Raw genomic sequence first — 19172 nt, forward strand, 5'->3', positions numbered from 1 at the left:
TGTAAGATATTATGTATTTTCTATTGTCGATTTGGGAGATATTTTTTTGTTTGTTACTATCGATTTGTAATATATTTTGCTGAATTGTCGTACATCGATTTGTAAGATATTATGTTGAATTGTCGAATACCGATTTGTAATATATTATGTTGAATTATCGTATATCAATTTGTAATATATTATGTTGAATTTTCGTATATCAATTTGTGAGATATTATGTATTTTCTATTATCGATTTGTGAGATATTGTTTTGTTTGTTACTATCGATTTATAATATATTTTATTAAATTGTCGTATATTGATTTATAGGATAATATGCTGAATTTCCGTATATCGATTTGTAAGATATTATGTTGAATTGCCATATACTGATTTGTAATATATTATGTTGAATTGTTGTATATCGATTTGTAAGATATTTTATGTTTTTTACTGTCGATTTGTGAGATATTATTTTGTTTGTTACTATCGATTTGTAATATATTTTGTTGAATTGTCGTATATCGATTTGTAAGATATTATGTGTTTTCTATTATAGATTTGTGAGATATTGTTTTGTTTGTTACTATCGATTTGTAATATATTTTGCTGAATTGCCGTATATCGATTTGTAGGATATTATACTAAATTGTTGTATACCGATTTGTAATATATTATGTTGAATTGTCGTATATCGATTTGTAAGATATTATGTGTTTTCAAGTATCGATTTGTGAGATATTATTTTATTTGTTAGTATCAATTTGTAAGTTATTGTGTTGAATTTCCATTTATCAATTTGTAATATATTATGCTCAATTATTGTAAATTGATTTATAAGATATTATGTGTATTCTAGTATCAATTTTTATGATATTTGTAGTATAATTTCTATTATAGAATTACAACAAAGAATTATAACATTACAACACAGAATTATTGATTTACAACAAAGAATTATGGAATTACAACAAAGAATTATCGATTTATAATAAAAAATTATAGAACTACAACAAAGAATTATAGAATGCTAAACATTACAATGATTTGTAAGATATGAAAGTTAAATGCTACAACTATTTTATAGCTGAAGAATCCACACACGATTCCTGTGCTGTGATGCTCACTTTTGAATTGAACAGAGTCTGTCATGAAATAGAACAATATCAGACACTACATTAAGTTCAACAAGAAATGCAAACATCCTCCCAAAATTGTTACATACCAAAAGACTTGTCAAACTCATGTCATCGTTCCACTCAAACAGGTCAGGTGGATTGCAGGTTTCAACATTGTAGTGCACGTCTGTATGGTATTGCTGCATGTTGGAAATTACACAAGTTAGATATTGATAGGTCGCACGTAATACAATTTACATGGAAAGCAATATATTGTATTACATACATGTTCATGCGAAGGGCTTGGTTGCTTAGGGGTTGATTGTTTCTTAGACATTTTCTTGCCAACCAATTCCAATGCATCATTTGTCCTCCGACGACTGCGATCAGAGGCAGGCTTCCTTTTAATACCCTTCGATAGGTGAATATTTTCATCATAATCTACAACGTTTACTCCTGACTTGTCAAAGATGATGCTTACGCTTTGGCGCAATTTCTCACAAGGGTCAGGGGAAGCATGATTTTTACCTACGTTGTTCGATCCAATTTTCTTAGATTGGTCTTCACGAGCTGCAACAGACTCATGGTAAATTAACTGCACTTTTTTAAGTAATTCCCTTGGCACTTTTCTCATATATACATAGTCTTCTTTGCTTTTCGATGCTAAATCTACAACATACATAAGTGACCTACATAGTTGTTGGTAACGGGAGGCTATCTGGCACTTCTCATCAACACTAGATGGATTGACATTATTTGCATCTAGCAGTTCAATCTTTGTTTGTCTCGTCCATCTTCGCATTATATATGACTCAGGTATTTCTTTTATTTTCTCTTGATTAAGTGTCTTTAATGCATGACAACATAAAATACCTTTGAATTCAAACATTTTGCACATACATTCAACTGTTTTGTTGTCAACATTGTACGTAACATGTGTTTCTTGCCTTTTTGGATGTTCTTCTCTCTCTCATACAACATGGTATTTGTGCATATTCCCATATTGCATACATCTTTCTATGTTGCAATTCATGACATGTATAACCTCCTTCTTAATCCATTCAAATACAGTTAGTGTATACAGATCTGCAGGTCGCGTTAATATTTTCATGCCCAAAGTTACAGGGCGGGTGTTGAAGCATTTCACATCTTGTTCAAGCCCATTCTGTCTAATACCGTCTACAAATAATTCATATTGTTCTATGAAACAAAATATTGTTAAACATGAATACAAGGTTTTTTTTAATGTGGCATGCATAGATTCATCTCTTTGTGTGTTTATCATACCTGCACAAAAGTATTGTCTTCCATATGCCAATGTCCACTTCTCTTTGTCTGCATATAAATGTTATAAATACACACAGTCTTCAAGGTCGTACATCTGAATCATTTGCTCTCAATCATACATAAATGTGACCTCGTCTATGCTCTCAAGTACATACTGTCTAAACTTTTTATCAAACCCTGTCTTCTGATTAAAAATGTGTCATATGTTCTTTGCTGCATTTTGAAAGATATGCCATAAATATAGGCAATGATGTGCATATGGCCATACATGAGACATTGCAGCTGCAATTGCATGATCATCATATGTAAGTACAACTCCAGGGTGCTTTCCATTCATTGCCTGTGTAAATACTCTAAACAACCACTCAAAGGTTTCCTTGGTCTGGTCATACAAAAAGCACTGCCTAATATGCAACTCTGTGAGTGATTGTTCACTCCAACAAACTGCGCAAATGACCACTATTATGTATTAATCTTCACTGTCACAAGCACATCATTGAAGCATTCATAATCCACTCTTGACTTTGAATCTGCCCAAAACATATTTACAACATACCCATCTTCATCCAGTTGCATTGCACTAAAGAAACCAGGGTCAATGTTTGATTTTTTCTGTAGGTAATCAACCAAAGAACATATTTCTTCATTCTTCATGTTTTCTGACATCTTTCTTCTCAAGTGGTTTCTTAGATCCATAGCTGTGAATGGTACATTCTCGCAACCACCATCTACGTGCATGCAGAAATTGTATATCTTCCTTGGTGCAATGCCAACGCTATCAACTATTTCAGCAATTGCAGCATGCGCTTCTGTTACTTTACGATGTAACCTTAACATAGGAGTCATAAATGAAGCAGCTAATTCATTGTTATGATCATTGATTAAAGTATGAACTATATACTTCCCATTCGGAAGTCTTCTTAACACCATTCTCGCTGGACAACCGCATCTTGAGTCTGGTTTGCTCCTTGTTGGATTTCCACTTAACTTCTTTCAACCTTGTTTAGAACAAACATATGCCTTTCTCACCATGACACCCTGTGCATTTTTTTTCCAAGAATACCTTCTAATACTGAAGCCAAGTTTTAAAGCATAATCATTATAAAATTTGTATGCAGCTTCCTCATTATTAAACTGTAGTCCTTCTACGAGAATAGAGTCAAGTGTACTATCATGTAGACTTGAGGTGCTTGCACCTTTGTTAAGTGCACTGTAATGATCGTCTACCTCATTATCGAATTGCATTTCGTCTGCTGGAATATTCAAGTCAAGAGTGAATCCAATGCCCGCACCCTTCTTATCATGTATAGCATTAGTGCACATATTCAATTCTTCAGGTGTGTCGATAGTACAAATGTTTGTTGCTCCATGACTTCCCAATGATTGAGATACATCATCTTCACTGCAACTAGTTGATATGCTCAACACTGTCATGAGCAAAATATCAATTTGTATAAGCCAGCGCATATGTTTACTACAATTTATTCAACATGCATATAACAACGGCTACCGATTAGTTAAGCATAATAGCTTACAAATCGATATTAACACACAAAATCATATCTCACAAATTGACACAAGAAAACACATAATATCTTACAAATCGATATACGACAATTCAACATAATATATTACAAATTGATATATGAAAATTCATCATAATATCTTACAAATCGATATACAGAAATTCAGTAAAATATATTACAAATCGATAGTAACAAACAAAATAATATCTCACAAATCGACAATAGAAAACATAAAATATCTTACAAATCGATATACAGTAATTCAACATAATATATTACAAATCGATATTAACAAACAAAACAATGTCTCACAAATCGACAATAGAAAACACATAATATCTTACAAATTGATATACGGCAATTCAACACAATATATTACAAATCGATATCAACAAACAAAACAATATCTCACAAATCGATACTAGAAAACACATAATATCTTACAAATCGATATACGACAATTTAGCATAATATATTACAAATCGATATTAATAAACAAAACAATATCTCACAAATCGATATACATGTTACTATAACCACAATTTGGTTACATTGCATATACTGAGTGAATGAACGATACTGAATGGGGTAGAGACCCTTGCTCGCATCTATAACCAAGCATTCTTGTTAGGAGATCCTACCGTCTTACAAATATCTTCAAGTTTCCAAGCGTTGAAATGATATAATCTACCTGCAATAACAAAACAACGCCTTAATGACACTCACGATGACATACGTTTTTCAACAATAACATGATGACATGAAAAGGTACTCATGACGCTTTAATGGCACTTGTTGGAATGTTTGTGCATCATTGCTTTTTTTCATACTGCCTAACGAAAACGAAGAAGAAGAGAAGACTGTAAAAAGAGATGGCCGACAAATCCCCCTTTGACGCCCACCAATGATCGAACCAGTCGTTCGATTCACAGTTATCTCCATGAGGTAGGAACGAACCAGGAAAAGTTTTATATCTAACACAAGGCAGGACCGAGAAGGCGGCCATGTGTTGTAGCATAAGCTAAAAACAAAGGCGGAACATGCAAATCTATATACGGGGAGTGGGAGGACATTTTCATCCAACGCATATTTATCTTACGGGAAGACATTTCCGTCAAAAGCATATCTACCTTTTTTATATGTTATTTTATTATAAAGTCATCGTGGGTAACATTGGCATATGAATTATTGCGGGTCTCAAGATATTCCTCCGTACACACCGGAACACACAAATTTGTGTTCTAGGGAGAACACACAACACCCTCTCCATTAACTTGGATGAAGTCAGCCTCACTCTTTTCTTCCGATTGTGACGGATCCTTAAAAAGTGGGTTTCCGAGGACACATCATGACACTTATGATGTCTCGCCTGAATGAATTAGTTGGTACTAGAAATGTTAGAAAAAAAGAACAAAAAAAAAATAATAAGTGAAAATGACATAGATACTTCCCAACCAAAAAGCAAAGTTCACACTGATGGTAAATGCTCATTGTCTACTCTCGAGCCTTCACTAAAATTCTCATATGTCTTTCTTAGTTGGACCAAGCCTCTCTATTTGAGAGCAGGAAAGTCAAAAAACAAACCAAACTAAATTATTGTTCATGGTTATTCCTCACAATCATGGGCAGTACTAAAAATTTAAGCTAGTGTGAGCACAAATATATAGTAAAAAGGAAAAATGATTTCTATGACAATAGGCAACTACATATTCATAATTAGGAACCTTGGTTGGAACTAAATATGTTTTCAATAATTAAAACTGCATAGTATCGTAGTAGCATGCTTGTATACTTTAAAATTTAGCTTTGTTTGATATAAAGACCAAAGAAAGTATCTTTCATAAATAATGCAGTATGACTAAACTCAAGTTTCGATCTTGAAATACATTAAGCAAGATGTGACAAAGGAATATTAACATCCTACAAATAAATAGTCAATTAATTAGTTAATTTTTCAAAAAAATCTACAAAAGATATCATTAATGTTTTATAAATAATTAGACAAAGTACAAGTCACTCAAAACAAATAGGAATATCAAATAGTTACAATAACAAATACATTTTACAATTAACCTCATCGATTTATTCATATTTTGAAAATCAATCATAATTGATTCATTGCTAATGGTATCAAATATGTCATTCTCGATGTAGGTGACCACAACATCATTTCCCAATTCATCTCTCATTTGAGTACGCAATCGAGTTTTGATAATATTCATGCTATTAAAAGAAACTAAATCAAAACCTCAATTCTAGCAAATATTATTCATAGTTTTCATACATGAATTAATTATAATAAAAAATAACTAAACCCCTAAATTTTTAACTAAAATCAATCATATATAATGTTGATTAAAATATATAAAAATAACTAATTAATATTCATCTCATTAAAAACCTAAATGTTAATTAGGTAAAAAACATAAAAAACCCAAAACCTAAATACTAATCGAAATCCTAATTCTTACAGCATCAATTATGAACTTTTGTTATTCAAGCATGTAGAATCATGTTTAATGTTAATTAAAAACAAAAAAAATACTTAATAAATATTTTAAAAAAATATAAAAACTTTAAACATAATTAAATATTTATGTTATTAAAAAAATTAAATAAAAACCTCAATCTGAGCAAACATCGTTCATAGTTCTTATGCATAAACTAATTGAAACAAAAAATAACAAAACCTCAATTTTTTTAACTCAAATCAAGCATGTGGATCATGTATAATGTTGATTAAAAAATATAAAAATAACTAATTAATATTCATCTCATTAAAAACTAAAATGTTAATCGGGTAAAAAAATAAAAAAAATCATAAACCTAAATGCTAAACAAAACCTTAATTCTTACATCATCAATTATGCATTTATGAACTTCTTGCACGTAGAATCATGTTTAATGTTAATTAAAAAATATAAAATACCTAAATTAAATATTCATCTTATTTAAAAAAAATAAAACTCTAAAACCTAATTAAATATTCATGTTATTTAAAAAAAAACTAAATAAAAACCTCAATCCCAACAAACATCATTAATAGTTCTCATATATAAACTAATTGAAACAAAAAATAACAAAATCCTTAAAATTTTAACTAAAATCAAGCATGTGGGTCATGTATAATATTGATTAAAAAATACAAAAATAACTAATTAATATTCATCTCATTAAAAACTTAAATGCTAATTAGGTAAAAAATACAAAAAGCCCTAAACCTAAATGCTAAATGAAATCCTAATTCTTACATCAACAATTATGCATTTATGATATTCAAGCAAGTAGAATCATGTTTAATATTGATTAAAAAGCACAAAAATACCTAAATTAAATATTCATTTTATTTAAAAATAAAATAAAATCTAAATATTATTTAAAAAATACACAAAAATTCTAAAACCTAAGTAAATATTCATGCTATTTAATAAAAAACTAAATGAAAATCTCAATCTTAACAAACATCGTTCATGGTTTTTATACATAAACTAATTGAAACAAAAAATAACAAATCCTCCAAATTTCTATCTAAAATGATGTGAATCATTTACAATATTGATTAAAAATAAAAAAATAACTAAATAATATCTATTTAATTAAAAATATAAATACTAATTAAGAAAAAACACAAAAAAACCTAAACCTAAATGCTAAGGTGATGGGTATGTGGCTGTGAGGTCGGAGAGAGGGGCACACATAAAGTTGAGAGAGAGCCAGCTTGCTGTTGTGGCCTATGGGGTCACGGGTAGTGGCGAAGCTACAGAGAGAGAGAGAGTTGTGGGTTTGCAGGGAGGGTGGAGCTACGGAGGCCAGGAGGGAATCAAGAGAGAAAAGAGTGGGGGCCGACTGTGGGGTCGCGATAAGGGTGGAGCCATGGAGAGGGTGACACAAGTGGGGTCGCGAGGAGGGCAGAGCCGCAGAATCGAGAGAGAAATAGAAAGAGTGTGTGTGTATGGGGGGGCGATTGTGGGGCCACGAGGAAGGTGGAGCCAGAAAGGAATTGAGAGAGAGAGAGTTGGTTGTGGGGTTGTGGCATTGGTTGAGCCGCAGAGAGGGGGGCATACCACCACAAGCAAGGTCATGGGAGTTGGGGTGGGCGGAGGGCCAGAGAGAGAGAGAGATTTGTGTTGAGGGGGGGGGGGGGGGGGGGGGGAGGGCTGGGGCGAGCCATCGCCCTCCAACCCGTTCTTTGGGTCGGGCACTGCCCATGTTTCCTGTGGGTCAGTCCACCCTAAACCATACTTCCCTGGCTGCCTGCGATAACCTACCATTTGGGCAGTAGACCTTAAAAAACACTGCTAATTGTGGACCCCATATTTCAGGTGAAGACATGAAGCCTTCCATAATAGCTGGTTGGAGAAACAAAAGGAAGAATTTTGACCATTTTAGCTTTTGAAGACTCTGCACAACAACCAACCAAGGCATCCGCTGGTATTCCCCCACGATCGACGTCCCTTAACCGCCCTCCACCTTAAGTTGGATCGGCTTTCCAAAACCTTAGATCCAAATATATACTTGACCCGATCCATCCTGTTACAAAACAGGTTCCTTGACCCGGGTACGCAGTCCCCCAATCCAGTTACATTTGGGTGCAACACAGACCCAATTCCCTTTGCTAGCCTGATACATCAGAATTCTACTATGTTTTCCAAGCATATACTTTTACCTTAGTCTACTAGCCGTTGGTCCAGCATTCCCAAAAACTGAAGGGTGCTAAAACAAAATAAAATTAATAAAAAAGTTGCAGGCAAAATTGAGTATTATGACCAGAGTCGAGTGAGTTTTATATGGACCCTGATCAAACGGTCCAGAACAGCTAGTCCAATGGTCATAGCACCCAAGCTAGACTCAAATAGGTCGCTTAGTGTTCATATGGATATTTAGACTTAAATGGGCTATCTATTTGGCCATTTACCACAATCAAAATTGGTCAAGAATGACCTTGGTTGAGTTAAATCAATCTCCTAGTGGTTAGGCTATTGAACTCAGTTAAAACACTTTAAACTGTCTAAAATAGTAAAACAAAAGACAGCCAATGGCCAAAGTCAAGATAGACCAAACTAAATTGTACTAGGACCAAAACAAGCTTAACTGAGCTGGGTCGAGGTAATATTGAAATGAAACCAAGGCCAACTCCAAGTCCAGATCCAAAATGGAGGCCAAGTTGACTAACCCACAGAGGCCTTAACCTCCAAGGCGACTCTTGACAAATATGAAACCCCACTAGATTCTACCCTTGATAAATATTGCAAGAATGTTCCCTTCAAAGCCATCGTCTTGAAAACTTAGAAAAAGGTAGGTATTCGGTATTCCCCACGGTGTGTGGCATCGTAATTTCGATACAACAGGCAACACCTATGAAAAGTAATCATCCAACTGAGAGATATTTCTTATACCTGGTTTGTTTCATCATACAACTTACATGGAAAAGTGCTGAGCTGGTAACCCTGATATAATCTTTTTCTATCATGAATGAAGCAAACATGTCGAAAGGCCTCAGTTTTTCTTACCAGCTACCACTTTTTATACGTAAATTCATTCATGCCTCTTTCTCAGCTTAGCTGATGGTACTTTTTACAAATGAATGCTCATTCTCTTGTAAAGTCTTTCTCCTTAACATGGGAATGAAACAAACGAGGCCTGAACTTTTGACAATTCCACTTTCTAAGGCCATCATAAGATCGGCTCTGAGGTGCGTAACTGCTCCCAAACAGTAGAGTGATACCTAGTCTCCAGGGCATTGTGTGAAAAAATGGTCAGCCGTTGCCCCTCTTATTCATTTATGCATTAGGAAGATGAAGATAGTCCTATATACCCAAGCCCATGAAGGATTCCCTAACACTATAAGATAAGAGCAGGTATTCATAAGTTATAAGGAAAGATAAGTGTAATAACTACATATGATTGTTGCACCCCTTTCAAATGGTATTGTATTGGTAAGAGAGTAGACTATAGGAACATAATGTTCCAACCATGTATGATTTGAAAAGCTGATTTGGTAGTGAGCTTGCCACCTTGTTCCCTCTTCAAAAAGCCCCTTGATACATCCCCACGTGTGAAGTGCAACTGGCCTTTTCGCTTCTCTTTGTTCACAATTTCGATATTTTCTTAAAAATTTGGAGGGCTTGTCAATAAAAAAAAATTGACCACACCATGCCTATGGATGTAACAAACAAAGGGTTTTAAAAAGCTTTTGAAAATATGCAATAATTTTTTTAAGATAACCTAAGAGTGTAGGTCGTTTATAACTTAAAAGAATATGATAAATCTAAGTTTTATTCGTATTCTGACTATTGCCATAAATACGAACTTCATTAAGTTTATCAACTCCTTAGAAGCAGATGCACATGCCATTCGTGTTAACCATTGTGAATTTGAAATATGCATATGAATGATCAAACATAGCAGATATTTATCAAAATCAAACTATATGCAAATGTATCTTAAGCTAAACAGAAAAAATGTTCTTATTCCAATATTACAATTATAATTTACATCAATAATTGCATACAAAATCACATTTCTTGATCCGATTACGATTATCCAATAGTCAATTCTAAGCAAAAGGACCACGACAAATGCATCTGCAAGGTTAGATTTACAAAAAAAAAACTATAAAAATCTCGGTTCATACTAGTTTACATATTTTTCTAGTTTACGTATTTCAAAAATGAAAACCTACCTAATAGAAAACATTTCAAACCTACCAACTAAGAAACATTTATCTGATTTTCAGTGTTATTTCGAAATTCTACCCTTACAGAAGTGATCTATGTGCTTGTTTTTATAGGCATCAGTTCTTGAAGCATTTGATTCAAATGCATGGATATGTTTTTATAAGGTTTAAAAATCACCAACAATTACATAAATTTTTTAGACTCTAAATGTCATTTTTTTCATCCAAAATACATGATCCAAGTGTCGATTATAGTAAATCAATCAAGATGAACACATCTATAAAGGTCAGGATTTCAAAAAAAATAATGCAAATCAGATAAATGTTTTTTAGTGGGTAGGTTTGGGAGGTTTTCTATTGGGTAGGTTTTTATTCCCCATTTGGAGGAATGAAAACCTACCCTCTAAAAAACATGTCAAACCTACCCACGCTGAAGCAAAATAATTTAATTTGTTTAATCAATAAATATTTTTTGATACTTTAATGTTAAAATACATTTTTATTGAAATAAAACCTTAAAATATTAAAAATAATTAAAATAATATTATAATATAGACCATACGTGTGTCAGTGTCCGACCATGTCCGCTTGTGTCGTACCACCAAAATGGCGTATCCCTGTAACAGGATATAACTAGCAATTAAGTAAAAATATAACCAGCTTGAGCACCTCGCTCATAATTTTCCACTTTCTAGTCTAGAGCTGAGTCAGACTAGACATATTACAGCTCTGATCTTTCTTCGGTTAGACGGCCTTGGGACCAACAGGAACTGACCTTGGTATAAGGGTGGCAAACAAACCCAGCAGCTCATGAATAGGCTCGAGTATAGTTGGCAAGCTGAGCCACGAGCAACTCGTTTAGCTTAAATTAGTCCAGCCCGAAGACAAGGTGTTCGGCTCAGGAGAGCTCGTATACATGTTTTATGTAATAATATATACATAAAATATAAATTATCAAGTGTAATATATAAAAAATAAGCATAATATATATATTATGTATAAATAACATGGAATGCTTTTACACAAGCCAGTTCGTGTTCGGCTTGAGTTCAAGCTCGGCTCGGCTAAATAAGATCATGAGCCAAGTCACGAGCTCAATCCACTGGTAAACTAACCGAGCCCGAGCATGCCCTATTCGGTTAGTTCAGCTGCTTACCTGGGTGGCCCAAGCCAACATACAATTATTGCATTAATCGGAGCCATATAAGAAGACAAAATGGAAAAAGAACGCAAACCAAACTCCTGACACTTGTACTGGCTAGAAAAGCCTACAACCACCCTAAATATATGAGAGAGAGAGAGATTGCAGCGTAAAAATACAATCCCCTATGCTTTACAGGGGAAAAAAAAAGAACTTACAAAATGGAAAAAAGCAAAAAAAAAAGAACTACTAACAACCAGCAAAACAAAATAAGTAAAATTACATGCATGAAAAGGTATGAGCAGCATCTTCAAAGTGTTCTCATGGATGCTGACTTATGGAAATTAATAGCCAGTATCATATCGTACAGATAACAATCTCCTTGTTGGCGCTGGTGGTGCTAATCCTGGGATGTCCCTTATGCTCTTGTTTTGTGGATTAACAATCTGAAAAGACAAATCGACCATGAGAAGTGCAAAAGAGAAATCTTCATTAAAAAGCAAAAAACAAAATAAACACAGGATAATGTCATAACAAAATTCCTTTCTCATGAAACAGTAATCAATGAAGAACCTGATCAGTCTTATAACACATAGGTACGGGTGCATGCAAGGTACGATATAAGGTATGAAATATTTATGTTGGCGCATACGTGCACATGCGGCATGAATGAGTTCAATCTCATCTCTTCAAGCACTTTCAACTAGATCAGACCATACAGATGGGCTTTACATTGTTGATTTAGTGCAAATCATATTTTTAAACTAACAATTTAGACGTGGACAGCTGCCCTTTTATGTTTATATTTTGGTGCAACCTCGACCTTTCACTTTTATTTTTATTTCAACATACATTTAAATTTACTAATTCAAGGTATTCTTTAATAGTCAATGAACCACAACAAATCAATCTACATGGTCAGATTTACCTAAAAATGCATGAACAGTGACATTACTCATTGATACTGATTTTGTACTGCACGCATCTACATGAAAGATTATATATATATATATATATATATATATATATATATATATATATATATATATATATATATATATATATATATATATATATATATATATATATATATATATAAGCCTTGCAGTTATGTTACAATATAACTGCAGGGCCTTTAGCTGCAGAAAAGTCCGCCTAAAGGCCCCTTTTGTGCAAAAAAAAAGTGTGTTGTTGATTGCACGCACGATCAATGAGACACGCTCGTCCAACCCTCCATCCACTGATACTCCCTAACATATATATATATATATATATATATAGTGGGCCATTTCTTGGTGTAATGGTAAATGCTTTCAATGTTGATAAAGTCGAACATTTTAAACCAATATTCCTTAATATAGTGCAGGCACGATTATACATAGAGCAGTGTAGGGCGACACATAAAGAGTCTAAATCTAAGCATATTTTTCTCTTTTTTCTTCTAAGAAGGGAAACGAACACAAGATTAGTGGGCCATTTCTTGGTGTAATGGTAAATGCTTTCAATGCTGATAAAGTCAAACATTTTAAACCAATACTCCTTAATATAGTGCAGGCACGATTATGCATAGAGCAGTGTAGGGTGATACATAGAGAGTCTAAATCTAAGCATAGTTTTCTCTTTTTTCTTCTGAGAAGGGAAACGAACACAAGATTAATGACAACCCATACACTGCCGTTTGGATGGCATTGGAAGAAAAGTTCAGCGCATTAAGTTCATCATGAAATCCAGGGCAGGGTAGGAAGAGGTAAATCATAGCCATTAAGATCAATGATTGTAAGTCAGACGGTCACCGAAGCTCAAAGCCCTAATACATTGAGGCAGATTATTTGGAACAAAAAGGAATCTGGTGTACGTAGAATTCTTCTGGTTTGTGAATTGCAAATTGCTGTTTAAACTAAAGAACCTGTTAGCTAAGGACCAAAACCAGTAACATGTACTAAACATGTGGAGATTAATAGGTACCATTGACAAGAAGTTCTGATACAAAGTAGCTCAAAGCATTTCACCAATTGCATCTATAAATTAATATATCAACATATCTAACTAATACATCAGCAACACAAACTAGTTTTCACTTTTTTTGGGTAACGAAAGATGGAAATATAAAAATATTGAATGGATAAGGATATAGACATGCAATGGTTCTATATATGATTAAAGTCATTGAATGGTCAATGAAACACAGTTAGAATTGGATGAGGCACTAGGATAGGAGATCTTCTCTTAGCTGGATTCGTAGAATAACTGCTGATTTTCAGCCTTGGTAAAAGATAATTATTGGACAAACACAGACCTAGTCATGATCTGGCACACACAAACTTTGAGAGAGAGAGAGAGAACCTTGACCACAATGATAGCTATAACACCGATAACTATGAGCAATAAAAACAGCATTATACATTTATCTGTAGCCACCTGTGAATCAAGACAGAAATGTTAGCACAAGTCATCCATGAAGTCAACGCAAACTTTAGTGGACTGATGTGCATGTCTCACCTGCCTACCAATCTCCTTTACAAGCTGAGAGGCCTTCTTGATTGAAAAATGAATTGTGTCCAGCTCGTTCACAATGCGACCCATTTGTTCAGTCTGAGAAGCACTAGATTAGTAAATAGAAACTCCATAACCATGTGATCCTTGTAACAAAACAAACCCTTACTTGGCCCTTTAGTGTAACTGCTGTTTGAGCTCCTACTTCAATCGTATCTTGGACAACCTAACAAAGAACGCATACCCAAGTAAAAAACCAACAAAACAGCAAGATCTTAGAAGTATTGATAAAGGAGGCACCTTTTTTGAGCGTTCAATGGTTTGATCAGTTTCATCAATTGCTTTATTGCCAGCAGTAATAAGCTCCTGGTTTGACATCTCTGCTTTTCAAAAATGACAACAGCATGAGCATGTAACTCAGAAATCTATGCAAGGGAGCAGGTGAAACAAATTGTTTTCAGGTTAATCACAAGCATGCATAGAATACACAAGACCATGCAAACAAGCAGACAAGGAAGAACCATTGACACTATGAACAATTAGCTTACGAAGAATGAACTCAATACTGAGTATAGATGATACTTTGAACCACAGATTTAATTAGGCAGCAAGAAAGAAACCTTCACTCTTGGAAGGAGAAAACGTATAAATCCCTGTGCAAAGGAAAGAGACGAACAAAGTATGGTAAATTCTTCCTGGTTACCTTTCATCAATCTGCCTCAGTGTACTGACTAATTGCCATGGACAGTACATGGCCTAGACTAGCAACAGTTGGTCATCACGAGTGCCAAGTCATCATAGAGAACCTATTGCCAATCGCCATTAATTTGTATAGATGACAGATTTCTAACAATTTTAACTTGTGGTTGTTTAAGCATTAATCCAGCCATTTTTGGTAGAAAATCTAGACTGATCACTTCTATATTAAAAAGTAAAGATGCTTTGCTCAAGTTTAGGCAGCAACCATTATTTAAGTTGGGTCATAGGCATCAAGTAGTCATACCAGTTGGCTGTCAATGAACTAAATATGATTTCTTTATGACTAGATAGATCAAGATAGGCATCTTTTAAAAATATCACCGTATTTTTGGTAACTGATATTAACTCCAATTAATCTGCATATATCAAAAATAAAACAATATGTAACAAGCGACTTTTATTAGCTGTGTTATTATTCTCTATACTACACAATGGTTCATGGGATGCTTTAAGCTTTTTGACAAATGGCAGAACCTTCCAGTAAGTGATTGTTCCCACAGCTTACCAGAAACGCCTCCTCTAAACTAATGTAGATGCTAAATATGCAAAGCAAAAATCCCACCAAGTTTTATACTTATTTTGGATATTACATGGAGATAAATCTAGGTTCATATATAAAAACCATGTTAAATGTTATCTGAAGATATTTTTCTGGTGCCATTTGCAGATTGTTGGTTTTCCGTAGGCTATATTCAGATGTTACTATACCACTTCGATAAAAAATTGTCATATTGATCACTACTTTTTCCAAGATTGTGTAGGTAGACATTCGTTTGGACCATAATTCAAAGAGGGAATGGATATAAGAATATTGGTCTAAGATTCAAGCTTGATCCTGACTGTATGACAATGGAATCAGAAAAAAATAATCTAGCTCAAATCAAAGTTTCAAACAGAAAACAGGGAATAATTCAGATCAGGAATAGTCTAACTCAGATCAAATTAAAAAATGCTGACCCAGACTCAATTCATAATCCAGTGGAATTAATTAGGACCGAGGCCTGATCTCTGACTATAAAAATATCACACCCAAAATTTTGGGTCCATAGTACAGGCTGTGTTTGGTCAAAGTCAGGTTTAACCCATAATACATTTTCCTTCCAGTACCAATGTGTGATGAAAGGTACTTATGGGTGTGAGAAGATAACCAAAACAGAAAATACTTAGGCAACAGAAGAAATGGCCAAAACAAGAAAGAGCCAAAATGAAGGCTCCATAACAGAGGAAGTGGTAATGGGATAGGGTCAAGTACCAATGATGTTTGGGTAAGCCTGCTTGTGAATGATGGGGTATCAAACGTTTTCTCCTGAGTATAACTGCACGAGATCTAATATGCTTTAATCAATGAAACTCAGAAAAAGGTTCCAAGAGAGTACTTATATGACTTTATATTGAAAAAGATAAATTCGGCAGAAACCTTTTTTCTCCCTAAATTATAGGTTAGCTTTACACTATTGAATTTAGGAAATAGCTTTTCTTAGATTCAAAACATGGTGCTAAGAAAATTCTTTGTTTTTCACTATTCCATAGGCAAAAGATCCTCATATGACAACAGAGCACTCATCTCATGGGGAGAATAATATTCATGAATCACAATGCATCTTCATAGCTCGAAGTTGATAAAATATGTGCTTTATGTAGAAGGCTGAGATTGACTGTTACTAGTTACCACTTGATCATTGTTTCGGTGAGTGTTTCTTCTTTTCTATCTGTTAAATACCAAGTCTTTCAATCTTTTTGTAATATTCGCAAATTTTAGAGAATATTTAAATAAAGAAAAATGAAATACGGTGGAGTTTACCTATTTTAAATTGATCCATATTTGTGAATTTCAGTTATTTAGCAATTAATTGCTATTTATATTTATTTAGTAATTAATTGGCAAATTATGGTTAATTAGCACTAAAACTATTCTTTTGAATTAATTGAATAATAAATCTAAATAAGTATTCAAATGAAATTAAAATTTAATTGGATCTATGAGGTTTTGGGTTTGGACCTTGGTGGGGGGACCTACGATGGTCAACCCACATGATTTTGGGTTTTGGACCCGGTTCAAGTGGATCCACTTTGGAAAGAACCCCACTTGGATCTTTTTGAAAGTTTGACTCAATGGACTAACCCACTCGGAAATGGGTTGGGTTTGACCCACAAGTAGGAGACACCTAGTGTTTCACGCATGGCTCCCTCCTTTTTGGAGTCATGTTGGGAGTGTGAGGCCCACCCCATTAGGGCACCCATCTTTTTCTCCATTCCCCAAAACCCTAGCCACCACCCCCTCTTACGCATACCCTTATGTTAGAAAATGAGTTGGAATACATTGGGTTCAATAATGAACCCATACTTATGCACGTGAAGTGCAAATATACCCATTAAAGGGAAACAACACAAGCACATAATGTGCTAACCCATAAAACCCATAAAAAGGGAAAAATATGACATAAAGTCATAAGTTGCATATCATTGAAGAAATAATGGACAAGGGGTAAAAACCCCATTACAATGGAGCATAAGCTCCCTCAAGGATGATAAAATACAAAGGGGGAGACCCTTATTTATAACACAAGAAAGAAGCCACTTAGGGGGCTCCCAAAGGAGTCGTTGGGAGCCCCCAACGGTCACATTTGTGACCGTTGGGGGCTCCCCAACGACTCTTTGGGGAGCCACCCTAGGTTGCGCAAACCACGAAAAAGGAAAAAATAAAAAATAAAATAAAAGATAAAATTACAAACATATTCCAAATGGAATATGCGTAAAACTGGAAATGTCTAAACTACCCCTATGTCTATAAATAGAGAAATATATATTTTATATATATAATTAGGATAATACATATGCATATATACCATATATGAATATGTATTATACTTTATATATATAAAATATATATAATATTACAAATATTGAATGATACATTTTAACACCCCCCCTCAAGCTTTGCGTGGGGGAACGAAAAGGTTGAAGACGGCAAGAAGAAGAATCTCAAAGCTTCAAGAGCCTTCGGAACGAATGCCATTGTAAATATCTTCCTCCAATGTCTTTATCGATGAGCACCTTCTATCCAAGGGACTTTCTTTTCTCTTATCTTCAAGATCCTGAGAAAAGAAACCAACAAAGAACAAGTAAAAAATACCTTTGCACTTTACTTAAAAAGGAACATTCCTAACAAGGTGCAAAATTTATGTATAATATGATAATTACTTTAGCATGAAACGAAAAATTTAGAAAACCAAAGTTTCTAAATCATACATTATGTTAAAACAAAAAAAAATGAGCGGAAGCACATTATGCAAAAATAAATTGCAAGAATGCATAATGCATTCATAAGGTCCAACATTGGACAAATATAACCCCATAATGAGGAATAACAAAAAGATCCACGAAGGGATACCACAAGAAGCCTACGAAGAGGCATAAAATACATATGCTTTATTGAATGAGGGCCCAAAAAGGCCATAAAGAGCATATATTTATCATGAAATGAATTAATACTCAAAGAACTCATTAATGAACATGCTTCAAATATGTAATCAAGTGACAAGCAAGAGAAACAAAGTCTCCAAGCATACTTTAGACAAAATAATCACAAGAGTTCACAAAGTTTTAAATTCATTTACGAGGAAAAACGAAGAGTGTTATTTGAGTAGAGAATCTTACCCATTTAGGAAAATCTCACTCAATTGACAAAAACACATTTTGCATACAAAAGTGGTCAAAGAACCATAAGCACTTAATATATAGATTAAATGCCAAAAAATCAACTTGATTTTAAAATATGCATATCAAAAATATGATTCACTTGAATATCTTAAAACACAAGTCATGAATGAAATTTTGCAAATTTCAACAATAGTTCATCCATTACAAACCACTACCTCATTAGTCCTCCAAAACCCATAAATCAAGTGTATAAGCTACTAGATCAAGAATATAAATATAATGCCATTAAAGGCCAAAGACACACACAAAGGTGTGCAAGAGAACCTCTTGTCTACATATAATAATACTTGAAATGAGTGCATCTACGACAAGAACAAGAGAATACACGCCAACATGGACCAAAAGCATCTCTTGTCTACGTAAAAATACACTCAAGACCAAGTATGTTCAGCTACTAGAACAAGAGTAACAAGCCAACCATGGGCTAAAACACAATACATCTCTTGTCTACATAAGATGGCACTTGAAATGA

General features: G+C 34.0%; 1 protein-coding gene across 3 annotated transcripts in view; it reads right to left on the reverse strand.

The window, feature by feature from the left end:
• Window positions 1-1220: 1220 nt before the first annotated feature.
• Window positions 1221-19172, reverse strand: part of LOC149820951 (putative plant SNARE 13) — a 69890-nt gene continuing 51938 nt past the window's right edge. Inside the window, exons 6-11 of one of the 3 annotated variants that reach the window (XR_016426594.1) lie at window positions 14522-14601; window positions 14391-14447; window positions 14228-14320; window positions 14072-14146; window positions 12012-12174; window positions 1221-1298 (exon numbers count right to left, since the gene is read on the reverse strand). Coding sequence is in view for 2 of the 3 variants with exons in the window: in XM_089983036.1 (XP_089839162.1) it covers window positions 12073-12174; window positions 14072-14146; window positions 14228-14320; window positions 14391-14447; window positions 14522-14601 (407 nt within the window). In the remaining variant the exon portion in view is untranslated. Of the gene's footprint in view, window positions 1299-11842; window positions 12175-14071; window positions 14147-14227; window positions 14321-14390; window positions 14448-14521; window positions 14602-19172 lie in introns of those variants that run through there. The other 2 variants (XM_089983036.1, XM_089983035.1) reach the window with 2 other exon arrangements.

This window comes from Nuphar pumila, chromosome 12 (genome assembly GCF_984573655.1).
Source record: "Nuphar pumila chromosome 12, dmNupPumi1.hap1.1, whole genome shotgun sequence".
Classification (NCBI taxonomy): Eukaryota; Viridiplantae; Streptophyta; class Magnoliopsida; order Nymphaeales; family Nymphaeaceae; genus Nuphar; species Nuphar pumila.